Consider the following 24,282-nt stretch of genomic DNA (forward strand, 5'->3'; position numbering starts at 1 on the left):
AGCGGGAGAGTTCTCGTCCGTCGCTCTCGAAAGGTTCTCGTACGAAGAGTTCTTGCTGGACCCGTTGAGAGGTTGTTCGGCGAAGAGGGAGGGAGCGAGGAGACCTGCCGACACGGTTTTGGAGGAGTTGGAGGAGTGAAGGGAGAGACTGTCGAGTGCTGGCCGGAGAGTGGAGTTGGAGAGGGAGGAAGGGAGTTGGCCTAAGGGTTGAGGCAGTCGAAGGGAGGACGCGTTCGAGGTGGTACGTGATTGGGAGGCGGAGGAGGGAGTGGGAGGAGGTGCTGGGTGAGAGGTGAGGGAGGAGAGAGCGTCTTGACGAGCACAGGCTGAGAGAGGTGGGAGAGAAAGAAGAGGCGAGTCAGCTAAACGCGTTTCAACATCAGAAGAAAGTCGAAGGAGGAGTCGTCCGTCGATGGGAAGGAGAAGCGGCGAGGTCGGATGGAACGACGACCTTGGCCCGAAGCTGGAAGGAAGGGAAGACCTTCCTTCTCACTGCGTGGACCTCAGGTATACACCTACCCTGTACCAGAACCCACTCGAGCCCAAAAACCTTCGCGAAGGTATCTGGTAGAAGAGGAAAGGACGCGTTCCGTTCCACGGGTTTCACGCGTGCCCTTCCGAGCTCCTCCTTCCTTTTCCTTCCCTTCCTTCCTTCGTCCCTCGCTCCCACCTATCCTCAGAGCGATATCCAGACCACCAGAGGCATGTAGAGAAGAGCGCGTGGAAGGGAAGGACAGGTACTCACGAACTGAGCAGTAAATGCCTACTTCTCCATCCTCGTCCTTCTCGACCTCGTTCCCGCAAAAACAAAAGACGGCGTGGTCGTCGTCGCTTCCCGAGGAAGCGTGCGAGTAAGATGGAGAGACGGCGAACATGGGTGCGTCTTGGAACATGGTTGGAGGAAAGTCTTGAAGGCGGTGGAAGTTGGAAGTTGGAGGAGAGGGAGTTGAGATGGCTCAGTGAAGGGAGGGTGAGGCTGGAAGAGGGATTGACGCGCGTCCAATCGAGGGTTCCTTTGGAACGAGACGAGGCTGGTAAGACGAGGTCGAAGAAGGGGGACTATATAAAAGAGTGAAGAGAGGTACAAGTTAGAAGGAGCCTTAGACATCTTTAAAAAGGGGAGAAAAGAAAGGACGAACGAGGGATGGAAGGGACGTGAAAAGTGGGAAGGACGAGGCGGCGAAGGTCGGCCGTTGGGCGAGCGAAGACAGAGAGAGAGAGAGGCGAATCCAGATGGGAACGTCGAGGAGGAGAAAGAGGAAAGGGTGAAGGAGAAGAAGGTAGGTGGTGGTGCTGGGCTAGCCAGGGAATTGGGAGAAGAGAAGGAGGAGGGAGGGAGGGGCGAAGCAAAACACGAGCTCGTGAAGGTTGGAGGGGAAAGTCCCAAACGCGTGGCCCAAAGGTCTCTGAGAAAAAAGAGGGTCCTGTCTCCCCTTCTTTTCGAGCTTCCTTTGCGGAAAAGGTGTAGAGAGAAGACTGGGGAGTTAGAGAGAAGAGTACATACCTCACACGAGACAAACGAGAAAATCTTCAGCGAGAAAACGCGGTCTGAAAACTTGAAGAGGCGTGCCAGACGCGTCGATTTGGTCGCGCAGTCTCGACTTTGGACGTGAAAAGATGCGAAGAACAGGCAAAAACCTTCACCAACCGCATGTATGCCCTCCCAGCTAAGCCCTCGACAAAAATCAGTGTCTCTGGCTTTGTTTTGAGCTCCGAAAGACGCGAGGAAAGTTCCACGCCCGAGCTCACCCTTCTAAATACAACATCACCTCCTGTTTCTTCTCAGCAGGATTTCTTTCTCTCTGGGTTTCACTCTTCACCTTCCCTCAGCAGCAACCTCGCTTGACGACCGATCCTCTCTACTAGAATCAAGCCCCTTCGAAGGAGAGTCGTTGAGCTCGACCTTCCTTTTTGAGCCCATCTTCCTCCCCAGTCCTCTCAACGCCCACCTCACTCCTCTTTCGCGTTCGTTCCCAGGAAGCTATCGACTTCGTCAAAGCCAACCTGCCCTCCCTCAAAGATGCAGACGATACGTCTATCTCGTTCTCTCGTGAAGGTATCGTGGTACCGGACGAAGAAGAAGTTTGGAGGCTCGTGATGGATCATGCTCGACCTCCTCTCGCTTCGTCGAGAGTCGCTGAGATACACGTAGGACTGGGCCCTGGAGAGTCTTTGGGAAGTCAGGAGGAGCCTGGGCATGTGTGTGCTGAAGAGAAGCAGGTGAAGAAGGCTCCTACAGCTTCGAAGAAGGGGAAGAAAGGTGAGCTCGAAGTTCCTTCGCTTCTTGTCTCTCTCTGTCTGGTCCCCTCGACTCCTTGTCAAAGGGACTCACCGACCGACCTTTATTCTGACTCTGTCCGACCTCTTGCTTCCTGCTATCTCCTCCCTCAGTCCCAGTTCCCTCCTTCCCTTCCCTCCGTTCTTCTTCGTCCTCCTCCTCAAAGCGCAACGTCAAGCCCAATTTTGACCTGCTCACCGTCACCGTTGAATAGTGAGTATTGATTTCAAGTGCTGAGCTTGGGCTGACGGGATGTTTTTCTGCTTCAGCGGAGCCGAGGAGGGAATGAAGTTCGCTGTGCTCCCTCATCAGACGCTCGGTGAACTCAAGGCCGCCTTCACGAGCAAGCTAGGTGTTCCACCCAAGGGCTACAGGTTCTTCTTCGACGGGAATCTCTGTCTCGACGAGCACACTTTCTTTAACTTGGGACTCGAGGACGGGGACGATATCTACGCAAACGTCGAACAGAAGGGAGGAAAGCCTGTCATCTACGTTTACCCTCCTCAGCCCATGGACGTCGCTTGTAGACTTTCCCTCACTCGAGATTGTGAGTTCACATCTCAAATCACTGCTTCCCCCTCCTGTCTATCACTGAACCTCTCTCTTGCGTTTCCAGGGTCGTTCTCCGCCGTTTACCCTCAAGTCGACGAGAAGCTTCTTCCCGACGGAGGGCAGTCGGTTCTGTGGAGAGCTAGAGTGGAGAAGAATGGAGATATGAAGATGTTGAGTGGTCTTCCGAGTGATGGGAACGTTGAGGTGGGTTTGGAAGTCGCGTATCTCTACTGGGAAGGTGAGTCGTTTGAGCCTTCGATTTTACGACGCGTCTTCTTTTCACTCCCTGACGCCGCCTCCGTCGTCTCTCTCTTCTTGATAGCCTTGTAAGTAACTTTCCTCTATCGTTTTCAACAACGATAACGGAGCTGATCGTCGTCCCACACGTTGGTCGCGTCGCACGATCCTTGTTCTTCTCCAGCGTCCTTCCAAGCTGCATCTCTGTTAGAAGATCACGGGAAGAGACTGGAGGAGAGAACCCAAGGGAAGGGATCGAAAGGCGTGTTCGGGGTATGGAACCGAAATCTGAACGATCCGATGCGTCTGTTACTGACTCGGCTCGTCGCTTTTCGTTCCTCGCACTTTCATCTCTCCTTCTAGCCAGAATGTTTGACGGAGACCTGATGGGTGGCCACTAATTCTCTGGAGGAGGCTTAGTAGCTACCGCTTCATCCAGTCCCAGCCAAACAGAGAGTCCGAACCGGGAAAAGTACCTGTAAGGAAAAGGACGCAACGAACGACGTGATTTCGAGGCCAAAACGAGACTCTTCGCTTCGAGACCGAGATCGAAGTCGAAAGCTGCTCGTTCTGAAAGACGTCGTCGAAAAAAAGACGAAACAACGACTGCGAAGACATGTTCGAGGTCAACAATGGAAAAAAAGAAAGAACCGCAAAGACATGGACGTCCACCAGGCTTTCGACCGAGCCAGAGTGCCCTAGAAGATCCCCTTCTTTGGCATCTGGGAAGGAAGGAAGAGCTGGGGATGAAAGCACCTGTAAAAACCGACGAGTAGGATGAATCAAAGAGGAACACAAGATCGAAACCGGCGCGTCGACGGTCGAGCTGGCTCTGTGCGACGCCACGCCTCCCGCGTACACGAAGTACTTCAGGCAGAGGAGATGACACACAAAGAAGACTCCGTGCGAGTACGTGTGGTATTTCGAGTCATGAAAGTGGAAGCGAGACAAACGAGACGAAACCGAACGCGTCGTACCTCGTTCGCCCGTTGCCTTACGCTTTCCTCGAAGATCTAATCGCTGAGGTGATCGACAGATCAGCGGGATAATCAGCTTTATGCCTAACTGGAATTTTCTAGGCCTTGAAGCCATCAAACGAGAAGATCAAACGAGGCGAGAGCAGAAAACGGAAGGTGAGAAACGCGTCGAGATCGAACGACCGAACTAAAATGAGATCGAGCAGACCTGGAGTTCAGAACGAGTCCATCTTCCCACATCAACACTCACACAGATCGGGATCTCTTTCAGCGGGAAAGAAAGGCAGATCTGAGTGGTCGAACGATCAGGGGATGAGCTTCGTTTCCAAGCTCATTGCGATTCTCTCTGGCAGCTGCCTGGTCAATCGATGAGGATCGAGAAGAGAACAAAGAACCAGTCGGCAAGAAAGAAAGGGCTGGATCAAGAAGTAGGGAGAAACAAAAGAAGGAAGCAAAGGAGGAGGCTGAAGGGAGATGATTTCGCTTTCTCCCTCTCTGAACCGTCCCATCAGCTAACCAGAAAGCGATTCCCGCTCTATATCACCCACTTATCTATAGAGACAACTCTAGAGTACAGAATCCTCTTCATTGGCTGGTGAGCGAGTCAAACCCACCGAAAGAAAGGACACGAAAGCCGACCCCTCTCCACCCGGCACCCCTCCCAAAAGGACCTGGTCTCTGAGCAGTCGTCAAAACACTGGCTTCAACTCTCTAAATTGAGAAGTGCGCGAGTCTGCAAGACGACTTCGACAGAGAGAGCAGGCCCATCAAGAACTGAAACGAAGCTGAAAAGACGAAGGAAAAGGAAAGCTCGAAGTGGGCGCGTCTCACTCGCTCCCTCAACTCGTACTTCACCGTCCCCGATCTAGCAGCCCAGATGGCTGAATGACAGAAGGTGGTTCGAAGGATGAGTGAGAACGAGCGGGGTAGAGGTCACCTTAACCACCAGAAAAAAAGAAGAAAAAAAAAGGAGAGGAAGAAGAAGAGCTGGGTCGAGTCGGCTGAGCTAATCCCTGATCCCATTGAAATGGCCTCCTCCCTTCGCGAATTCTCGTTCAGAGCGCCGCGAGGGGAAGAGCAGTTCGACGAGCGAAGGAGAAGCTCCTTGGAAAGAAGTTGGAGGAGGAGAGAGGAAAGAGAGAGTGGAAGAAGAAGAAAACGAAAGGTCGGAGCTGATCCCTGCTCCGCCCGTTCCTTGCTCCCTTCTCTCGCATGCCCCCTTCAGAGTGATGCGAGGGAAGGTGCTTGTGTTGGAGGGATGCAGGGAAGAGCTGTTCCGATGAATCTATAACCTCTAAAGAAGCTCCAACGAGCTGACAGAGCGAGCCGATCCCTGGCTCCTCCCGGATCGAAAGCCCTTCCCTGCCCTTCCCTCCATTTAGGCGGAAAGGGGCAGGAAGGGTCGCGATCCAGAGGTCATAGGGAAGAGCGCTTCGAAGAAGTTTGAGGGGAAAAAAAAGGGAGTGGGTGGTGGTGGTGGTTGGAGGAAAGAAGAGGAAGAGGGAGGAGGGAAAGAGAGGAGAAGGGATTGGTTTCGGAGGCAGAATTGGTCGCTCGACTTTTTTGCACTTTTTTTTTTCTTTCGTTAGGTTTTCGGGGGGTGAGAGGACAGAAGGACTGAAGAGGCTGAGTAGGGATTTGACGGAATACCCAAACAGAGCTCGCCTCAATCTCGTCTCACTCTCGTCGGTCGCGTCTCTCCTCTCCTCTCCCACCTCTCCCCTCCCTCTCTCTCTCCCCCGAATCCCATCAAACCACATCTCATCCCCTTTCTCCTTCCTCCTCCCTTCACCAGCCAAACCCTATTCCCTCCTCTTCCCACTCGGCGGCGGCGGCAGCATAAACATCCCTCCTCCTCCTCCCGCTCCCGCTCCCGCTCCTCCCTCAACCTTCTTCTTCTCCTTCACCTTCCCACCCCCCGGGATCGAAATCGAGAACGTCTGTCCCTCCTTCAAGCTGAAATCCCGTTTGGGTTCGGTTGGTTTCGAGGAGGAGGACGAGCTGGAGGAGGAGCTGGAGGAGGGAGGAGCGGTGAGACGTTTGAGGTGATCTTGGAGGGCGACTGTGAGTGGGACGAGGAGGAGGGGAAGGGGAAGAAGGGATGGGGGTTAGATGGGTGGGAGAAGGGAGGGAGGAGAGGATGGGGATGGGATGGAAGGACGAACCGTTAAAATCGAACGCGTCGCCTCGTTCGTCGAATCTGCCCATCGCAAGCGAACCCAAAGCGAGACCAGAACGACAATCAGCTCGAATTCAATCACCTCCCAGCTCTCCGTGCTCTCGCTCGAGCATTCTCCGACTCTCCTACTCTTCACAAGCTCAGGGAAACGATCACTCACCCCATCCCAACGCTCGCCTTCCTCCCTTGCTCATCGACGATCCTGAGCACAAAATACCTCGACGAGTCCAGGACGGGTTCGACCGAGGAGCCTGGAGGGGGGTAGGGACAGTTGGCGAAGGGTTCACCGGTGTTGGGGTCCTGGGAGGGAACGATGGAACGAGGAGCGTCAGTTTCGAGGGAGAGAGATGGATGGAAGGAGAGAACGAGATGAGATGGCGGGGATGTTTGAAAGTCCGAGGATATGGAAAGGGGATAGGATGGGAGATAGAGCTCTGTATATAGAGCTGAAGAGGAGCAGCGGAACGAATCGAAGCTCCCTCTCGGAAGGAGATCGTCGTCGTCGTCGAAGCTCAACGAGCTCGTTCCCCTTCCTCCCTCCCAGCTCTCCTAATCGCCCTTCCTCCTCCCTCTTTCTCCTCTCCTCTCCTCTCTCCCATCCCAACACAATAAACGCATACACCCTCCTCCTCTCTCCCTTTTCAGCCCCAAACCCCAAAGCGCATACACCCCCTCGTCCCATCCCTCCCTCCCTCCTCTCACCAGCTCTCGCCTCGCCTCACGTCCTCCAAACGCTCTTCGCTCCCCGTCTCACTCACCTCGAGTTTCAACACCGCCAACCCTCCACTCTCTACTATCCTCAACCTTCCGGACCACATGAACGCCTGCTCCCCCCATTCAGCAGCCTTCCATCCAGCGAGGGAGGGCCGGGTTGGGATCTTGTAGACTGCACGAGCGATAGAGGAAGAGGAAGAGATAAGGATAAGTGAGATATAAGGATAGTTTAGTACTCGTCTCTTTCGGAAGATTAGAAGAGAGAGAAAGGGGATCAAGGGGCAGAGCAGAGGCTGCAAGGAAGGGAAGGATGCGAGCGAGCTCACCTTTAACGTCCCTGCAGATAAAGAGGATAGATTCGATGATGTCTTCCGTGTCGAGGAGGTTGACGCCGGACATGGTTGGAGCGAAAGAGGAGAGAGTGAAGGGGAGGAAAGGGGTGGGTGGGGTGGATGGGTGGATGGGAGATGGGAGGGAAGGAGAGGGAAGGGAGGGACGAGCTGAGCTTCGAGATTGAGATTGGGCAAGGGAGGGCTCGGAATCAAAACTGACCGTTTGCGAGATGATTTTTATTTTTCGGGGGCGTATACATACGAAAGATGAGGATTGGACTACTAGCGACCGAGAGTTGAAATGAGAGGTTTTTTTTACGAACGAACGAAGAGAGCAAAGGAAGAAACAACAACGTCTCCGTCCCTTTTCCTTCCTCTCTCTCTCTCTCTCTCCTCTCCCAAAGTTCAACCACGCTCATCCCAGATCACACAAACTCACTCCCTCCCACCCCTCCTGCTCCACCACCAGCCGTACTATCCGCCCCTTCATCCCACTTCCAAACCCCAAACCTGCCCTCCAAAGCCTCGTCCCAAGCCACGCCGCTCCCCTTCCTCAGGATCCTGTACCCCTCGAGATCCTTCCTCGCTCGTCGCTCCCTCTTGATCCGTTCCTCTTTAAGCTCGTCCAGCGTCGGTGGGGTGTGTTTCAGTTCGGCGTCGGTGTAGGCTTGGTTGAACGAACGAGGGAAGGGAGGAGTGAGCGACGCGTTTCTTTGAACGAGACAAAACAACAACAACAAAGGAACTGGACTCACGTCTTCCATTCCTAATCTCCCAAGCCTTGGCCACCCTTCCTTCCAAAGCCTTGTAGTAAGCCTTCATCCTCTCCTCCACCTGCTCAGGAACCTTTTCAAAGTTCTTAGGCATACACCTCCCCTCCCCAACCTCCAAATCCCAATCGACCAACCCTCCTCCTTGCCTCAAACTCTCGCCTTCCAACCTAACTTCCGTACTAGGCGTAAACGGCGTAGAAGGAGCTTCGGTCAAGTCGTGTTCGATGGAGGGTTGGTTGAGGATGAAAGCGAGAGCGGCTTCTCCTCCGAGTTTGACTTGAGCGGTCGTGTTGAACCATTGGTAGATGGACCGAGGGATGGAGGTGAAGCCGAGGTTGGGGTGGTAAGGGATCAGGAGGAGAGGTGGGTGGGCGGGGAGGGTAGAGGGAGTGGGTGGGAGTTGAACGGGAGCGGGAGCGGGAGCGGGTTCGGTGGGAGGAGAGGAGGAGGGAGCCATTTTGGAAGGAGGGAGGTGAGTGAGAGGGAAGAGGTTGACTTTAGGCTCCGTCGCTACTAGCTCCTCCTGCGTAGGAGCTGCTGGGAGATCCTTCTTCGCTGGATCGTCAAAGATGGAATCGTCCAACTCGTTGAGCCACTTGGATTCGTCCTTGGGCTGCTCCCTCCATCCTTGTCTGAGTCCCTCCATGTACTCCTTGAGGGAAGCTCGTCCTACGAGGATGATTCCACCTTCGAGATCTTGGGTTCGTTTCTCTTCGGGAGTGAGGAGGGTGTGCATCGCTCGAGGAGGAGGAGCGGAGAGGGAGGAGAGTCGGAAGTCGTGGTATTGCTTCGCGACGAGGTCGGTGAGAGAGGAGTAGGTTGGAAGAAGAGGGAGAGAGTAGTCGACGGCTGCTGCTACCAAGTAGGGCTATTAGAAGAGAACGAACGAGCAAGAAAAGAAAGAAGGAAAGAAAAAGGTCAGCTCGAGCTCCTTCTCCTCCTTCCTTCCTCCCTTCTCCTCTCCTCTCCTCCTCTCCTTCTATACAAGAACCCACCTTGACATATCTCTTCCACCAAGCCGCAGCCTTCCCATCTTCCTCTCCAGGCCATCTAGCAGCATACACCTGCGCCGTCCTCACCCTGCCCAACGCTCCTCCTTCCATGGGCATCCTCCCGAGATGAGCGACTCGATCGAGGTACTTCTGCTTCAACGCCGTCGCCTTCTGTCGGTCGTCGTACCAGAGATAAGTAGGGATCGTAACAACGGCGGCAAAGATGAACCAGTTCTTGGAAGGAAGTTTTTTAGGGAGCGAGAAGGATGGGATGCCGGTGTAGTTGGGTGCTTTGGGAGGAAGAGCGACTTTGGGAGTAGGAGGAGGGATTACTGGGACGATGGGAGTGGTAGTAGGAGGAGTAGGTGTGGGTGTTGTTGTTGGTGTAGGAGGAGGAGGAGGAGGTGTCGAGGGAGGGTTCTCCATCTTGGGAGGAAGGTCGACGTTGAGGTCAAAAGTCGGAAGGGAGGACGAGCTCGTGAAAGCTGAAATTCCGTTTCCATTCTTTCCTGCGACAACCACGACCTCGAGAAGAAGGTTGTTCGAAAACCTTCGTGGCTTTCTCATCGCTGATTCCTCGGTTTCTTCAGGAGAAGGCTCTGAAAAAAAAAAAACGAGGCGAATCCCTTGAAGAAACGCTAGCCTCGACTCGGTGCGAGCTCGCCTCTCCCTCCGTCTCTCTCCCTCTTTATCGATCTATCTCTCAGCTACAACCTTCAAGCAAATCGCATCTACTTTTGAAGCTTCACCATGTACCACCTCAACCCTCGACCGTCGTGCACAGAGCGACCAGAAAGGGTCGTTGCGACGCGTCGTTCTCGCCCAACTTTTCCTCTTCATTTCAGCTGTCTTTTCGAGCTCGCTGGGCCCGTACCCCTTGTCCCTCTCTTCTTTCTGACTATGAACTTGACCGCGATCCCAAGGAAAGTAGGTAAAGAGGCCTGGAAGCAAAGGGAGAGACTAGGTCGGGAGACGGAACGGAGGGCTGAAGTCGTTCCTCGCGCCTCCGCCTGCCTACAACCAGGTGTGTTTTGCTTTTCGATCTTCCACTTTTTCGTAGGCTCGTTCAGGTACTGATCTCTGTTTCTGTTTGGCAGATCAGCTCGGGAGCCATCTCAGGGAACGAGAGGGGAGGGGAAACAGGTCGATGAGCGACGCGTGTCGAGCTTGACGACCGGAAGCGATTCTGATGAACTTTTTTCTCATCTCTTCCCTGTCAATAAATCTTCCGTGGAGCCTCTCCGTTTCGAAAGAGAACCCAAAAACCTGCTAATCTTCTCCAGCCAGTCGCCCGGCAAGGAACAACGCGAGGCCTCTTCGGAAGGGGAATCGAAATTGCATCGAGCTCCGTTTCTCTCCTTCTCTTCAAACCATCGCCTACTCCTCCTTTTTCCGAAGGACCTCTCTTCAAGGGCCAACCATTCTTCGCCCCTCTCCCTTCTCTCCGCTCTGGTAGCTTCAACCAGTTTACAAGTCATCAACAACAACCATTAGAGAGAGTCTAGAACCGACCTCTTCTTCCTCCTCCTCCCGATGCTCATCCTCCCTAAAGTCCCTCACTCGCTCCGAACTCTCACTCAATCCTTCGCTCGATCTCTGAATCCATCCTCAGGAGGTGCCGCTCAACCGAGTGTTACTTTCTCGTCCCAAGGATCCTCGGTTCATGTCATAGGAGGAGGAGGTCCCTTCACTCACAACTCGGCCTTGCTCGGTGGAGGAGCTCTTACTAGGACAGGAGGAGGAGCTTCGCCTGGAACTGGAATAGGATTCGAGAACTGGGCTCCTGCTAGTGGTGGGGGAGGTGGAGCGGGAGCTGGTAGTAGGAACGCTGGAGCGGGAAGTTATGGAGGATACACCGTGAGTCGAGTCGTGCGAGCTCAACTTTCCCTCTTTCCTTCCTTCCCTCTCTCTTTTCTTTTTCGTTCGAACTCGATTCGTTCTCCTAACAGCTTCAAAAGCTGACATATATACCTTCTTCTTCTTCTTCTTTTGTAGGGCCACGCTCGAGCTCTCATCCAATCCACTCCTTCAGCTTCCACCGATCCGACCTCCCTCCTCGACGACGACGACGCCGAACTCCAAACGACTCTCTCCTCCCATCGACTTCGAGTTCGACAGCTCAAACCCTCTCCTCCTCCTCATCCTCGACCAGATCGATCCATCCTCCGACCTCAGAACGACGAACAGCTCAAGATCGTTCGACGAGAATCCATCAGGCTTCCAGAGGTCCAGAGGAGGTTGAGGTTGGCTTTCGCGGCCAAGGCTGCTGCTAGGGAAGAGCTCCTCGAGCAGGAAGCAGAGATTTCGAACGCTAGGAGGATCGAAGCTGCTAGGATGCTCGAATTGGAGCAGGAGGAGGCTGCTGTGATGGTGGTGGAGGCAGTGGCAGTGGAAGCGAAGGAGGAGGTCGTCCCGGAGGAGGAGGCAGAGGATCGGGTCGTCGACAAGAGAGGAAGGTTGAGACTGTCGAGCATGGAGAAGAGAGAACGAGGAAGATCCATCACTCCTTCTCCGTTGATCTTCCTCGCCAGCTCCTCTTCGAAGTCGTCCACGTTTGGAAAGGAGGTCCTCCCATCCTCAGCGAGATCGATATCTCATCAGTCGACGAGACGCTACTCGGCAAGCAGCGCGGAGGAAGTCAACGTCGCTCGACCCGAATCGGACCCTTCCCTCGACCACCTCCTCCTCTCTCCTCGAGGTTCTCCCACCAAAAAGGAGTTCTCCTCCGAAAACCCCTTTACTTCCATCCCTTCTCTCGACTCCATCCTCTCACCACCCTCCGACGAACTCCTCCTCTCCTCCGCCTCCGAACCCGTCGAGCAACAGAATCTCGACTCCGAGTCTCTCACCTACGACGACTTCGACTTCGATACCCTCGGATCCGTCAACGCTTCGGATCTCGTCGCTCTCCCCGTCGCCGAACCCACCACCCTCTCCTCCTCCTCCCCTCCCATCAACTCCCTCGACGCCGAACGACGAGCCTCCCTCGAAGGGGCCCTCCAAACTCGAGACGTCTCCATCGTCCTCCGAGAGGTCAGCAAGTACACCGATCTCGCTCCTTCGGGAGTCGAGGAGAACGGAATCCAACTCCCTCAGCAGACGACCAAGACCTACAACGTCGCTCTCCGTGCCATGTGCTCGATCCGACCTCCAGGAGCACCCGTCTCGGAAATCATCAAAGTCTACTCGGGAATGGTCGCCAAGAACGTTGCTCCGGACGTCGAAACCTACTCCATCGTCATCCGAGTCCTCTGCGAACGAGAGGTCGAGATCCAGGAGGCCTTCGCGTTCGAGAAGGAGCTTCGACGAGTCCCCCTCCTCGCCTCCCACTCTCGATCCTTCCGAGCTCCACCCAACCTCCTCCCTCTCCCCTCTCTCCACACCTTCGTCAACACTCCCGACTTCACATCGCTCAAGGAGGAGAGGAACCTCGATCAGGCCATCAGTCTCTTCACCGCCGCGTCGTCGTTCAGGCTCATTTCGACCCACCCTTTCCCCATCGAGGCCTACGACGCGTTGCTCAAGGCTTGCGCCAAGAGTGCGAGAGCTCAGGATGCGCTGAGGATCTTTGTTGATCTCGAGGAGAAGGTTGGGAAGGAGGGAGGAGTGGTCGGGACGACGTTCAGGACGTGGCAGTCGATGGTTGAGGTGTACGGAAGGCAGGGAGCGATGGATGCGTCGGAGGATGTGTTTGAGGAGTACAAGGAGGCTGAGATGGATGGAGGGATTGTGATTAGGGAGGGTCGGGAGAGGTGAGCGGTGTTCGTTTCGATTCTCGACGCGTGAAGTCGGTTCTGACTTTTCTCCCTCTTCCCTCCTCCTTCTCTCTACCTTGCAGACACATCGACTCGGAACGAATCTTCGTCTGGAACTCCCTCGTCGACGCCTACTTCAAGAACGGGAACCCTCTTCGAGCCGTCGAGATCGTCGAGAGCCTCACCGCGCCCTCGGAAGCCGCCGTTTCGGTCCCTGGTCTTCTCCCTCTGCCAGCCATCCACGCCTCCACCCTCACCTCCGTCATCCAAGGCTTCATCCAAACGGACGATCTCGACTCGGCTCTCAGCTGGTTCAAGAGGATCGTTCCCGAAGGAGATCACCCAGCTCCTACCGGTCTTCCTCCCCTCGAACCCATCGCCTTCGTCTCCCTCCTCTCCATCGCCTCGAGGATTCGAGATCACGACATGTACGACCTCATCTTCGATCGATTCACCGCTCATCCTCCTCAAGGCTACCACTTCCGACCCGTCGAACTCGCCGAGGCCATCCACCTTCACCTCGCAGCCACCGAGAACCCTACCCTCTCGCCGGAACAGAAGAACTACCACCTCGACAGGATCTTCCACTTCGTCGAGCGATGCGACAGGCACGAGCGATCCAAATACCTCTACCCTCCCTCCATCGCTGGATCCCTTCTTCGGCTCCTCATCGAACAGAACAGGAGCGAAGCCATCCCGGACGTTTACAGTCGAGCGCTTCGATCAGGACAGGAGAACGAGACGGATCCTCTGGCGGCCATCAAGTTCCACGCCTACTTCTTCGAATCGGTCGTTCACTGGCTCACCACTCCTACTCAGAACCCTCTCAACCTCTCCATCGTCGAACGTCTTCGTCTCGTAGCAACCCTCGTCAAGATCGCAGATGCCGTCGACGTCCCAACCGACCTCACCACCTCCGAACTCGCTCCCAGGATCCTCCATCTCTACCTCCAGGCCAAGCGAGAGGTCAACGGAGATCTCAGGCTCCTCGAACTCGACAACAACTTCGTCACCATGATCATGCACGCGGCTGGACTCGACGATCTCAACCTCCTCAAGGATCCGGAAACCGCTCACCTCGCAGCCGCGTCGGCGACGTTCGTTCACGATATCGTCGAGCTTCAGCACGCCACGGAGGCCAGGTTCAACGTCGACTGGACCTTCGGAGCTAGAGCAGTCGTCGCTTGCCAGGGAGTCGAGACCGCCATCGAGGTTCTTCGACCTCTCGGAGAGGAAGTCCTCTACCTCTCAGGAGCCGTTCCTCGTCCTTCGATCGGTCGATTCAGTCGCCTCAACCCCGACGTCCCTTCCTTCGTCCCCTCCAACGGATCCGTCGTCGAGCCTGGATTCGACGAGGAACCCACTCAACAGGCAACAGCCTCGTCGGTCGAACAATCTCCAGCGGATCAGGACGCGTCGGCTTCGAACCCTCTGCCTCCCTCGTCGGAATACGAGTCCACCGCCGTCTCCAACCTCGACGCCTCGGAATACGAACAGTCCCAAACCTCTATCTCCACCTCCGTTCCTACCTCCGACGTCCCAGCAACCCTTTCCTCTAAACTCCTCTTCGACGCAAACCTCTCCGAGTTGGTCGATCTCCACCACCGATCCGACAGCAAGGTCAGCCCTCTCCAGTCGTTCGCCGTCCTCCAAGATGGAATCACTCGAGGATACACTCCCTCCGTCAGCGTTCTCGGACATCTCATCACGGCTCTCGGTCGACTCAAGGAGATGGACAAGGTCAACGAGCTCCTCGAACTCGCTCACAACGTCCTCTACGCCACGGACAGGAAGGACCTCAAGGCTTGGTTCAGCCTCGAATCCAGCGCCATCGTCGCCTTCGCTCACTGTGGAGAGATGGATCGAGCCAACTTCCATCGTCACAACATCATCCAGAACGGTGGGAAGCCTACCCCTGACGCCTACGCTGCTATCATCAACGGAGCGAAGGACACCACGGACGACGCGTCGATTGCGAGGGAGCTCTTCCAGGAAGCGCTCTCGGTTGGAACCAAGCCTCACCTCTTCCTCTACAACACCGTCATCTCGTCGCTTTCCAAGGCCAGGAAGGCAGAGGAGGCTCTCGCTCTCTTCTACGCGATGCAGGACGGAAAGATCAAGCCCAACACGGTCAGCTACGGAGCCGTCATCGTGAGTGTTCGGTTGCATCTCCTCTTTCTCTTCGGTCCCCTTGCTGACTCCCTCCTTTCCTCTTCCTTCTTCAGAACGGATGCTGTCGAGTCGGAGACATCGATACGGCCAGCAGACTCTTCATCGAGATGACTGAGCAGCCCACCTTCAAAGCTCGAGTCCCTCCTTACAAGTTCGTCTTCTCTCTTTTCTTCGCCTTCCCCCTCGAAACCTCACTGATCTTTCTCTTCTTTCTTCAGCACTATGATGCAGTACTACACCACCGCCCAGCCCGATCGATCTCGAGTCCTCTTCTACTACGACGAACTCGTCAACGCTGGAGTCCAACCCTCGTCGCACACCTACAACCTCCTTATGCTCGCCTACGGGACCATCGAACCTATCGACCTCAACGCTATGGAGAAGGTCTTTTCGATCCTGAGGAAGAGGACTTCGGGAGAGACGACCGTTCAGGGACTTCATTACGCCACTCTCATCAACTGCCACGGTGCCGTCGCTCGAGGTTCGTTTTCTTCTTCTTTCTTTCTTTCTTCGCTCCCTTTCTTCGCTGGGACTGACCTCTTCCTTCTTCTTCTACTTCAGACCTCGAGAAAGCTCTTCAGATCTTCGACTCCATCGCCGTCGCCTCCCAGCCTCCGAAGAAGGACGGCTCGAGAACCCTTCCCGACGCCGTCTGCTGGGAAGCGATCCTCAACGTCATCCTCGTTCACAAGAGGTTCGATCTCTTCGAGTCGTACACCCAGAGGATGCACGAGTTTGGAACCCCGTCGACGACCTACATCCAGAACGTCCTGATCAAGGCTTACTCGGCGGAGGGGAAGATCGAGAAGGCAAGAGAGGTGTTCGAGGCGATGGAGAATCCTCGAATGGGTGAGTCTTTCTTTCCTTTCTCGCTCTTTCTTTTCGACAAGAGATCTATACTGACTTCTTCTGCATTCCTTTCCTTTCGTCAGGTGTCGCTGCTCCTCACAGTCACGAAGGCGAGGCGAAGGAAGACGGGAAGGTCTACCATCAACCCTCTTCCTACGAAGCCATGATCAGAGCCGAGCTCGGAGCTGGAAACCGAGATCGGGCTGCCGATCTTTGCAACATGATGGAAGGTCGAATGTGTGAGTATCTGTTTCTTCTCTCCCTCAGTCTTCTTTCATCCCTCCTCTCGTCTTCGTTGCGTCGTCGCTGACCACTCTCCCTCCCTCCCCTTCTTAAAGACCCTCTCTCGGTCACCTCTCGAATCCGAAGCATTCTCGGCGAAGCCGACGCTGGAATCATCTCTCCTCCCGCTTCGGCTTGGTCCTCGTCCGCTTGATCTTCGTTTCTCTCTCCATCTCGTCGTTTCGTTTTCGTCTTGTTCCCTCTTCGGACTCTCCTTGATACCTAGGCTTTCTTCTTCTTCGATATGTCGCTGCTACCTACACGGCCGTCTCTTGTTTTTGCTTCGTTTTCTTTTCCACCCCTGCATTTTCTCCTCTCTCTCTCTCTCTCAGCCCACACTAGAATCGTTTGCATCGTTCTCTTCGGAGCGCACCCCCTCCCCACTCTCCACGCCTATGTTTGTCTCCTCTCGCTGCCTCTCTCCCTCTCGATTTCTTCCCGTTCAGTCCTACTTACTTCTGGTGGCTAGCTTTTTCTCTCAGTGCTTGTATTGCTATCTAATCCTTCTTCGAGCAAACTGGTTCGGGGAAGGGAAACGCAAGCGTCGAGCGAAGAAGCGTCGCCTCGGAACTCGTCTCTCCGTCCGGATCGACGACTCGACGACTCGAGGATCATCAGGATGTAATGCAGAACAGTCACTTGTAGACTACTGACTTTCGGTAAGTTCAACAAGCGGTTTTCATCTCCCTGAAGCAAAAAAAAAAGACGACGGGCCGTCGCTCCTGCCGCCTTTGCTTCTTCTTGCACCTGAAGCAGTCACAAGTTTTCTCTTCCCCCGTGCTTTACAGCAGACGTGTTTCTCACCATTCAGAGTAGCTGACGAGATCGGGGACGATGAGCTGTCTTCTCGAGCCTCAGGGAAGTAGAGCGCGTCGAAAGGGTCGAGCTCGCCACCTTGCTTCTCGTGCTTCCTCGCTCCAAGTACCCCGAGTCATTGTAATTTCCGCTATCATCATGATCGAAGCTAAGCTAACAACCTTCGAGGTTCTACTTCCTCGTTCTCCTCGAAAGTGAAACCTCTGACGCGTCGTCTCAAACTCTCTCCCCTTCTTCTCTCCGCGTTAGCGACTCGCTTTTGGCTTTCAGATCCCAACCACCATCTTCTTCTCGACATGTTCTCCCCTACCAAGCTGCTGTTCACCTCTACTTTTCTCCTCCTCGCTCTCGGTAGCGCTCTCTCGAACGGCCGTTGCGTTCGCAGAACCTTGACGTCCACGGTTCGAAAAGCTGGGCTTGCCTGGCCCAACTGGGCTGAAGACCATCCTGAGACCTGGGCTGGATACATGGGAAACAGCTGGTGTACGTCCCTTTCGCTCCCCTTCTGACCTTCGAACCGAACTGATACAGCGTTCGTTCTCTTAGATTACACCTGGTCGGCGTGGTGGTGAGCTTGCCTCTCTCTTCGACGTCCGTCCCTCCCTCGCTGACTGGTTTCCTTCGACTGCTCCTGACTTCGACAGGACCGGAGGGATGGAGGATCTCGAATTCGTTCCGATCTTGTGGGGATGGGACATGCTGGGAGATTTCCAGGGAGCTTTTCCGTTCTACACCCAGTTCGACGTCAAATATGCCCTCTTCGTCAACGAGTACGTTTTCTTCTCCTTCACAGCTCGCTAAAACCTGCTGAAGACTTCGACCGCTTCGTTCACAGACCCAACAACGCCGGTCAGTCGAACATGAACGCGGAATCGGGCTGCAACCTCTGGACGCAACACTTCGAGCAGCTTCGCACTGTTGTTCCCAGGATTCAACTAGGAAGTGCTGCTCCGGATAACTCGCCTTCAGGGAAGCAGTGGCTACTGGTGAGTGGCTTTTTTCGTCCTTGAATCGGTCAGAATGCGCTCGAGACGCGTCGCTGAATCTTGTCTCCCCAGGATTTCGACGCTACCTGTCCTGAAAACAAACCAGACTTGTGAGCGACCTCTGGTGAAACGTCATTATGACTGCTCAGCTGACCCTCCTACTTTCGCTTTCGAACACAGCATCGCTCTCCACTGGTGAGCCCTCGTCGTTGACGGCGACGATTTTCTTTCCTCTGTTGACTCCTCTTCTTGATCCACCCCAGGTACGGAACCAACCACCTCGACTTCCAGGCCTACATCCTCGACATGTATCAGACTTTCCAGAAACCCATTTGGGTCACCGAGTGAGTCTGAACTCAATCCTTTTAGTCCTCATCGATGAGTCGAACCTGACGCGTCGCCGACCTTTCTTCCGTCTTTCTTAGGTACGCCTGGTGAGTACCCTTTCGCTTTTTTTTCGTACAGATCATGTTCAAGGAGCTAAGCCTCCTCTCCTTCTTCAGCTCGGCTCAATCAGGAGAAGCTGAATGCACCAAGGAGTACATCGAGGGCGACTTGTGAGATTCATCATCCCTCTTCGTCTTTCCTTCTCTTGTCTGCCCTTTTCTGACCTTCCCCTCCACCCCGTAGCTTCACCGGAACTACCACGTGGATGATTGGACGACCTGAAGTCACTCGTTTCTCCGAGTTCGGAGCAATGCCAAATCTGCCCGTCAGTCCTTTCAGTCTCTTCGAGGACGTCGTTTTTCGTCTCCGTCCTTCTCACCTTCCGTCGCTTCTCAGGCTTCCACGATCGCCAACGCTCTGATGGACTCTGAGGGAGGAATCACCGATCTCGGAGTGCTTTATGCTAACTCTGAGAACCTCTGAACCTAGGCCAGTCAGCTTGTCTCGCGTCGTGTAGTCCTTTCATTTTCTGACTATCCCCAAGATCTCTATCTTCTGTATTCCCAGATCGAAAAAAAATAGCTTCGGTACTGTATCAGCTCTCTCGCTGTTAGATCGGACGACATCTTGACGAAGAGTGAGTCGAAACGATCGGGAACGAGACGCGTTTCGTTTCGCTGACCTCTCTCTCCCTCTTTCCTTGATTCACGCTCGTCAGTTGACTCCATCGACGAAAGCAGGTCTTCCAAGGTCACTCTCGCTTAGTCTGTGTTTGGTTTCGTCTCGGTTTTATGCCTCTCAGCGACGTCTCCGTCGGGTGAGTACCGAGGACATCTCCTCACTGAAAGCCAAGAAAAACAACCTCGTAAGTGTGGCGTAAAGAGAAAAGGAAAGAAAAGAAGGCCAATCCGAGCCATCTAGGGCTCGGAAGCGAGGGTAAAGCGAAAGAGGAGGAAGCAAGCCCGAAAGAAAACTAGAGACGCGACGGTGGTATCTGGGGACGAGGACGAAGAAAAGAAAGAGAGAGAGATCGTGCGAGAGGAAAGAAGTGAAAAGTAGAAAGATGCGACGGTAAAGTAGGGGGTCAATGTGAGGTAGGAAAGAAGCAAAGCGAGGCGGATCCGAGCGGGGCGATGGAGGGAAGAACATGAAGAGTGGGGTCTTAGGCTCCATTCTGAACGGGAGACTGGACCTTTCCTGAGGAGGACTCCTTGAGGGCCAAGAGCTGTAGATGGCGGGAAACAAGGCGGGGAGGGGAGGTCAGTTCGAGCGTGAGGAACGACGACGCGTTCGATCAGGAGGAGGAGAGACGAACCTGCTTGGACCTGAACGCCTCGTAGTGGTTCAGCGCCGTAGATTCGATGAGGTCTTGGAGATGGGTCCTGATCGTAGAGGAAGCCAAATCGGAAAGAAGAGTCAGCAAACGCGTCGAACGTCGGAAGAGTCGACAGAAAGGGACGAGACGTGATCAGACTCACCTGGTCAAGAAGTTCCTCAGGTAAACGAACTCGCAGTGCCTCTCATCCTCCACGTTGACGACTCCGTATCTGTTCTTCCTTCCTCGAACGGGCTTTCCGTCGATGATCACGTTGGTTTGCGATCCGACGACGGCGAAGGGGATCATCTCCTGTGAGAGCCGAAGAGGCAGCGAAAAGTAGAGAAGATTCAGAATTCAGATCGAGCGTCGGAAGAAAGACGAGGTGACATTGACGCGAGAAGGGCAGTCTCGAGAGAAGGGGAGAAGAGAGACGTACACGAATTCGGGCGTTGAGAGCCTGCTCCTCCTCGTCGTGCTCGTCGGTGTCGATGGGGTAGAGTCGAATCTGGTGGTAGGCGAGCTCGGCTCGGATCTTGAAGAACGATAGGAAGAGAAGGGGAGAGACGTGGGTCAGCGGTCAGCTTCTAAGAAGTCTGGAAGAGAGAAGAGAGGAGATTGAAACGAAAGGGAAGGAAAGGACGAAGCTCACCCTCTCCTTGAACGCAGCCCTCTCCTCCAGAGTCAACGAGTCCGATTTGGCGATCACTGGCACGACGTTGACAACCTCTGAGAGCTTCTTCATGACGATGACGTCGATCTATACAGCGAGAATGCAGAACAAAAGAGGGAGCGAGAGAGAGATCAGCTTCCAGCTCGTTCACCCCTTCAGCTCTCACTCCTTCCCTTTCCTCCTTCAACGCAAGCTCGAGACGACCCACGGGCTTCAACGAGTGTCCAGTAGGGTTAATGAAGAAGAGACAGCAGTGGATCCTCGTGTCCTGAATGTACTTCTCCCTCATGGCCGTCAACTCCTTCCTGAGGTAGGCCGAGTGACGGTCCTTGATGCACTTGATGATGGGTTCCCAGCATCCCTCGTTGTTGATGAGATCACCGTAACCTGGAGTATCGACGATGTTGAGTCTGAGCTTGACTCCGTTCTCAGTGATGACTGTCGCAGAGAGGAAGGAAGGAGGGAGTGAGCTTGAGAGGGAGAGGAGGAACGAGCTCAGAGGGAGAGAGACTGAGCTGGCGAGGAAGCAGGACGTACTGTGACTGTTTTCGAGAATTTCTGTCGTGCTCCTGACAGGTTCTTCAGCCTCGAGTCGTCCCTTGGAGTCTACGAGATGAGAAGCGAAGAGAGTGTTGATGAGGGTCGACTTTCCGAGTCCAGTTTGACCTGAGGAGAGGAAGGGGAGGAAGGAAGGAGATGAGCTCGTCCGTCTTTGAATCTCATCTCTCTCTCGAGCTGGATACAACGAAGACGAGTGAAAGGAAGACTGACCGACTACGATAACGTTGAACTGGAAACCACGCTTCAAAAGCTTGTGCTCAATCTGCTGGGTGATGGCTGAAGAAGACAGGGAGGGAGGGAAGGTGGGGAGAGGAGGTGTGAGCGTGATAGAAGAGAGAGTCGACTTCCTTCGAGCTACTAGCCTCGATGACTTCGTGAGTATAGATGGGAGGTACTTACTATCGAAACCGACGTAGCTGCTAGCGAGAATCTCCTGAACGCTCATTTTGGGAAGGGAAGGGAGAGATGGAAGTCGAGGGCTTCATCTCGACGAGCTCGACCTTTCGAACCGACCGTTCCTCCTCTCTTCTTCCCTCTCGACGACCAGCATCGTTTTCAAGACTTTCTGGCTCTACCTTCCTCGAGCTCTCCATCCCTTTCAGCATCTGGGCTTCTCGTTCGTCGTCAAAAATCCTCATTCCTCGCTCTCAGCCGCCCTCTCTCGTCCTTCACTCCTCCCTCCTTCCCTCCCACCTCGCCTCACTCTCAAACATGGACGTCGCTTCGAAGTTGGAGGAGATGACTCCCCTCTTTCTACTACCGCTCGAGCATCACCTCGAAGACGCTGAGACTCTCTCCAAGGTAAGCAACGTGTCCCTTCTTTGCTACACTTCATCGAAGAAGACCGCTGATCGAGACCATCCGCTCTTCCCTTCGCCTTCTTCTTCCCTCAGCTTAACAGCTTCCTGTCCGCCGAACATATCTCCACGTTAATCATCATCTACGTTCGTTCTTCTTCTCCGTCTCCCTTTCTGCGATCCATCCTGACTTCTTCGTCTCTGAAGACCTCCTTTGCGAGCGACCACCTCCCAGAGTACATCCATAAATCGTCACCACCAGTCTCAAAGCCAACGTCCCTCTTGTACCGGTTCTCAGCATCCTTGGAGCCGTCTGTACAACCAACCCTTTTGCAAGATGGGTACGCGAGAACTCGCAGGAGGAGAACGTTCTTGGGGGACTTCGTCGTTTGGTTCGAGAAGACTCTCTCGCAATTCATCGATGTAGGGGGTGAGACCTGTTCCTGTTCTCTCTCGGAGAGAAAGCAGACCTTTCACTTATAAACGACCAGCTGTTCACTAAATCCCTTCTCCCTCCCTGCAGCCTGCGGACGAGATACGAAACTTGGTCGCGTCCGGCGTTTCAGTCGTCAGCAATGTCCTCCTCCATCTTCCTCCCTCTTTCCAAAGCCATACCTTCCACGCCCTCTTCCACGAAGTCAAAGCGCTGGAAGCCGCTCGTCGTCTCACTCCACTCGTCAAATCCTCTCTTGCCATCGCTCGGACAAAGGCGTCTCGCCACGACGCCTTTCTCAGTGTCATCGTTCTCGCCAACGATCTTCTTTCCGGACGTCAGACGCTAGCTCAATTCAAAGCGGCTACCTTGGAAGAGGTTATCCTCATGCCCTGGTCTCGCTGTCAGGGTGCACATGAAGCAGGGGAGTGCGTCCAAGTGGAAGAGATGATGGCGTGCGGGAGGGTCAGTTTTCTTTCCTTCTTCTCTCTTCCTCCTCTCTTCCCCTCGCCCTACGTCCAATATTCGATTGGACATCATGCTGAAGGCTTTCCTTGCTTTCCCGCCTCCCCTCCCGACGTACCTCGCAGTGTCAGAGTGTCCGATACTGCTCCAAAGGCTCGTCTCGCTTTCAGTGCGACGTTGACGCGTTCGCCAAAGGCTGACCTTCTCTTCCTCTCTTCCGACCTCTTATTTGTCTCGTTCGTTACAGCCCATCAGCGAGCGAACTGGAAGAAACACAAGCCGATCTGTATCGAGGTGAAATGGGGAAGAGGGACGAGTTCGGGAGCGGAGGGTTGAAAACGGCGCGACGACGAGGAATGCTTTTCATACACACGTCGACCTCTTTACGAGTGCTCTACTCATGATTTAACGACTATTTGATCGACTTGTCTGGAGTGCAACTTTTAGATCTCTTCCGGCAAAACAGCGACTTCAGTGACGAGAACGAGAAAGGGTGAGCTCGAGCTTCGGCTCTCCTCCCTCCTTCTCCTCTGACCGCCATGCCCTCCTTCTTCGCAGCCCTCAAGAACTTCTTCCACCACCCCACCCTTTCTCCTCTCAATACAGCCTCAGCCTACGATCCCCTTCCCTCCTCTCCTTCATCCCTCGATTCTCTTCCTCCCAGCACTCTCGTCGCTCAAGCCTCGCTCCATCTCCCACCGACCCTCTTCTCCTCCCTGCTCGTTTCTTCCATCCTTCCTCACCTTGACACTCTTCCCCCGCCTCAAATCGCATCGATCAGGAACATCTTCAAGGATGCACTCGAGAAGTATCACAATCGACTCAAGCTCATTGGAAAGGTCAACCTTGCAGGGAGGGAGGAGGAGCTGAGGGAGATGTTGAGCGAGTTGAAGAAGAGCTCGAGGAGGAATTGGAGGTTTGGGAGCGATCAGCAGGTGAGCTCGGCATTCTTCCCTCGAGAGGATTTGTAGATGACATCGAGGTAGCTTGTGAGGAGTAGGAGGGAGCTGACGAAAAGCTTGGATTCGATCCAGGGAATGGCGATGGTCGAGATGGCCAGGGAGATTGGGAGATGGATTCAAGCTCTTTTCCCTCTATGTATCGAGCTCAGAGACGAGCTAGAGCTGGGATACAAGTCTCTCGTCATCATGCGAGATGTCTTCGACCAGATCAGGAACTCAGAGTCGAGGTGACCTTCAAATCTCTTCACGAACGGCGGCTCGAGGCCGTTTCGCTCCCTCCCTCGAAGAGCTGACTTCCGTTCACCTTCCGTTTCTTTCATCTCTAGGTACGAGTTCAGTGACGAGGATGTCTCGTACAAGATCCTCCTTTCAAGTTCAACGAAGGGGAAGAAGGACATCGCCTACAAAACCGACAGCCTTCGACACCTGTTCGCCAAGTTTGGGAGGGACCTCATGCTCGTCGCTCTCGTTGAAGGTGGGCTGGAGAACGAGAAGCTGGCGGGGTTGATTCTAGAGGAGCTTTTGAAGGAGGAGCTCGGTGCTGGAGAGCCAGAGATCCCTTTGAAGGAGTTTGTGAGGAGGAAGGGAGGTGAGCTGGAAGGAAGAGAGCGACGACGCGACTTGGACTGACTCTTGATTTCTTCTCCTTCGTCTCTACGCCAGAAACTTTGCAGAGAAATTATGAAGGGTACAGTTTTGATGACTCTTGGTACCCTAAGGATATGGAAAGTGAGCCTTCTCGCGTTCCTTTGAGCGTTTAACGAGCGAAAGTCGCTGATCGACGCGTCTGTTTTT

The 24,282-nt window shown here is 54.4% G+C and overlaps 7 protein-coding genes across 7 annotated transcripts; 4 read left to right on the forward strand and 3 right to left on the reverse strand.

Moving 5' to 3' along the window:
- Window positions 1–1,657: 1,657 nt before the first annotated feature.
- On the forward strand, window positions 1,658–3,514 carry BDY24DRAFT_388499 (sumo domain-containing protein). The gene is given in 7 exon segments (XM_076640370.1): window positions 1,658–2,260; window positions 2,392–2,491; window positions 2,548–2,825; window positions 2,895–3,066; window positions 3,081–3,086; window positions 3,252–3,329; window positions 3,431–3,514. 7 exon segments carry the CDS (start codon window positions 2,098–2,100, stop codon window positions 3,441–3,443), a joined length of 810 nt encoding a protein of 269 aa, XP_076497063.1. The 5' UTR covers window positions 1,658–2,097; the 3' UTR covers window positions 3,444–3,514.
- A 2,322-nt stretch (window positions 3,515–5,836) lies between these two features.
- Window positions 5,837–7,725, reverse strand: BDY24DRAFT_388504 (adaptin-ear-binding coat-associated family protein). Its single transcript, XM_076640371.1, has 5 exons — window positions 7,264–7,725; window positions 6,982–7,109; window positions 6,384–6,523; window positions 6,210–6,244; window positions 5,837–6,106 (listed from the first exon to the last, which is right to left on the reverse strand). The coding sequence occupies exons 1-5, from the start codon at window positions 7,334–7,336 to the stop codon at window positions 5,847–5,849; spliced, it is 636 nt and encodes a 211-aa protein (XP_076497064.1). The 5' UTR covers window positions 7,337–7,725; the 3' UTR covers window positions 5,837–5,846.
- TIM54 (Tim22-complex subunit TIM54) lies at window positions 7,600–9,445 on the reverse strand. Its single transcript, XM_076640372.1, has 3 exons — window positions 9,038–9,445; window positions 8,025–8,910; window positions 7,600–7,936 (listed from the first exon to the last, which is right to left on the reverse strand). Exons 1-3 carry the CDS (start codon window positions 9,149–9,151, stop codon window positions 7,695–7,697), a joined length of 1,242 nt encoding a protein of 413 aa, XP_076497065.1. The 5' UTR covers window positions 9,152–9,445; the 3' UTR covers window positions 7,600–7,694.
- Window positions 9,446–10,409: 964 nt separating this feature from the next.
- Window positions 10,410–16,606, forward strand: BDY24DRAFT_351224 (uncharacterized protein). Its single transcript, XM_076637714.1, has 8 exons — window positions 10,410–10,891; window positions 11,030–12,786; window positions 12,873–14,940; window positions 15,015–15,112; window positions 15,180–15,442; window positions 15,523–15,810; window positions 15,894–16,049; window positions 16,149–16,606. Exons 1-8 carry the CDS (start codon window positions 10,568–10,570, stop codon window positions 16,244–16,246), a joined length of 5,052 nt encoding a protein of 1,683 aa, XP_076497066.1. The 5' UTR covers window positions 10,410–10,567; the 3' UTR covers window positions 16,247–16,606.
- Window positions 16,607–17,188: 582 nt separating this feature from the next.
- Window positions 17,189–19,034, forward strand: BDY24DRAFT_388511 (uncharacterized protein). The gene is made up of 13 exons (XM_076640373.1): window positions 17,189–17,391; window positions 17,455–17,476; window positions 17,553–17,678; window positions 17,744–17,894; window positions 17,967–18,004; window positions 18,075–18,089; window positions 18,158–18,238; window positions 18,320–18,328; window positions 18,398–18,451; window positions 18,525–18,606; window positions 18,678–18,770; window positions 18,849–18,918; window positions 19,000–19,034. Exons 1-11 carry the CDS (start codon window positions 17,205–17,207, stop codon window positions 18,762–18,764), a joined length of 852 nt encoding a protein of 283 aa, XP_076497067.1. The 5' UTR covers window positions 17,189–17,204; the 3' UTR covers window positions 18,765–18,770; window positions 18,849–18,918; window positions 19,000–19,034.
- Window positions 19,035–19,130: 96 nt separating this feature from the next.
- Window positions 19,131–21,309, reverse strand: CDC10 (septin CDC10). The gene is made up of 9 exons (XM_076640374.1): window positions 21,230–21,309; window positions 21,041–21,106; window positions 20,807–20,935; window positions 20,478–20,707; window positions 20,249–20,356; window positions 20,036–20,131; window positions 19,760–19,908; window positions 19,597–19,663; window positions 19,131–19,506 (listed from the first exon to the last, which is right to left on the reverse strand). The coding sequence occupies exons 1-9, from the start codon at window positions 21,273–21,275 to the stop codon at window positions 19,444–19,446; spliced, it is 954 nt and encodes a 317-aa protein (XP_076497068.1). The 5' UTR covers window positions 21,276–21,309; the 3' UTR covers window positions 19,131–19,443.
- Window positions 21,310–23,065: 1,756 nt separating this feature from the next.
- BDY24DRAFT_388516 (uncharacterized protein) lies at window positions 23,066–23,736 on the forward strand. The gene is made up of 2 exons (XM_076640375.1): window positions 23,066–23,460; window positions 23,560–23,736. Exons 1-2 carry the CDS (start codon window positions 23,401–23,403, stop codon window positions 23,716–23,718), a joined length of 219 nt encoding a protein of 72 aa, XP_076497069.1. The 5' UTR covers window positions 23,066–23,400; the 3' UTR covers window positions 23,719–23,736.
- Window positions 23,737–24,282: the final 546 nt, after the last annotated feature.

The sequence above is a fragment of the Mrakia frigida genome (assembly GCF_051309035.1).
Source record: "Mrakia frigida strain ATCC 22029 unplaced genomic scaffold BDY24scaffold_14, whole genome shotgun sequence".
In the NCBI taxonomy this organism is placed as follows: Eukaryota; Fungi; Basidiomycota; class Tremellomycetes; order Cystofilobasidiales; family Mrakiaceae; genus Mrakia; species Mrakia frigida.

Excerpts from the sequence above, each read along its gene's own strand:
- CDC10 (XM_076640374.1), bottom strand. The coding sequence starts at position 21,275 with ATGAGCGTTCAGGAGATTCTCGCTAGCAGCTACGTCGGTTTCGATA. Across the intron at positions 20,936-21,040 it reads GTTCAACGTTATCGTAGTCG|GTCAAACTGGACTCGGAAAG; the intron begins GTCAGTCTTCCT and ends TCCTCTCCTCAG. Across the intron at positions 20,357-20,477 it reads CTGGACACTCGTTGAAGCCC|ATCGACGTCATCGTCATGAA; the intron begins GTGGGTCGTCTC and ends CTCGCTGTATAG.
- BDY24DRAFT_388516 (XM_076640375.1), top strand. The coding sequence starts at position 23,401 with ATGTTGAGCGAGTTGAAGAAGAGCTCGAGGAGGAATTGGAGGTTTGGG. Across the intron at positions 23,461-23,559 it reads GGTTTGGGAGCGATCAGCAG|GGAATGGCGATGGTCGAGAT; the intron begins GTGAGCTCGGCA and ends GATTCGATCCAG.
- BDY24DRAFT_388504 (XM_076640371.1), bottom strand. The coding sequence starts at position 7,336 with ATGTCCGGCGTCAACCTCCTCGACACGGAAGACATCATCGAATCTATC. Across the intron at positions 6,524-6,981 it reads TGGCGGTGTTGAAACTCGAG|GACCCCAACACCGGTGAACC; the intron begins GTGAGTGAGACG and ends GTTCCCTCCCAG. Across the intron at positions 6,107-6,209 it reads CGACGCGTTCGATTTTAACG|TCGCCCTCCAAGATCACCTC; the intron begins GTTCGTCCTTCC and ends TCCCACTCACAG.
- BDY24DRAFT_388511 (XM_076640373.1), top strand. The coding sequence starts at position 17,205 with ATGTTCTCCCCTACCAAGCTGCTGTTCACCTCTACTTTTCTCCTCCTC. Across the intron at positions 17,679-17,743 it reads TATGCCCTCTTCGTCAACGA|ACCCAACAACGCCGGTCAGT; the intron begins GTACGTTTTCTT and ends CTTCGTTCACAG. Across the intron at positions 18,452-18,524 it reads GAGTACATCGAGGGCGACTT|CTTCACCGGAACTACCACGT; the intron begins GTGAGATTCATC and ends TCCACCCCGTAG.
- BDY24DRAFT_388499 (XM_076640370.1), top strand. The coding sequence starts at position 2,098 with ATGGATCATGCTCGACCTCCTCTCGCTTCGTCGAGAGTCGCTGAGATA. Across the intron at positions 2,492-2,547 it reads CTCACCGTCACCGTTGAATA|CGGAGCCGAGGAGGGAATGA; the intron begins GTGAGTATTGAT and ends TTTCTGCTTCAG. Across the intron at positions 2,826-2,894 it reads ACTTTCCCTCACTCGAGATT|GGTCGTTCTCCGCCGTTTAC; the intron begins GTGAGTTCACAT and ends TTGCGTTTCCAG.
- BDY24DRAFT_351224 (XM_076637714.1), top strand. The coding sequence starts at position 10,568 with ATGCTCATCCTCCCTAAAGTCCCTCACTCGCTCCGAACTCTCACTCAA. Across the intron at positions 14,941-15,014 it reads TCAGCTACGGAGCCGTCATC|AACGGATGCTGTCGAGTCGG; the intron begins GTGAGTGTTCGG and ends TTCCTTCTTCAG. Across the intron at positions 15,811-15,893 it reads GATGGAGAATCCTCGAATGG|GTGTCGCTGCTCCTCACAGT; the intron begins GTGAGTCTTTCT and ends TCCTTTCGTCAG.
- TIM54 (XM_076640372.1), bottom strand. The coding sequence starts at position 9,151 with ATGCCCATGGAAGGAGGAGCGTTGGGCAGGGTGAGGACGGCGCAGGTG. Across the intron at positions 8,911-9,037 it reads GGTGGAAGAGATATGTCAAG|CCCTACTTGGTAGCAGCAGC; the intron begins GTGGGTTCTTGT and ends CTCTTCTAATAG. Across the intron at positions 7,937-8,024 it reads GGAGATTAGGAATGGAAGAC|CCTACACCGACGCCGAACTG; the intron begins GTGAGTCCAGTT and ends CGTTCAACCAAG.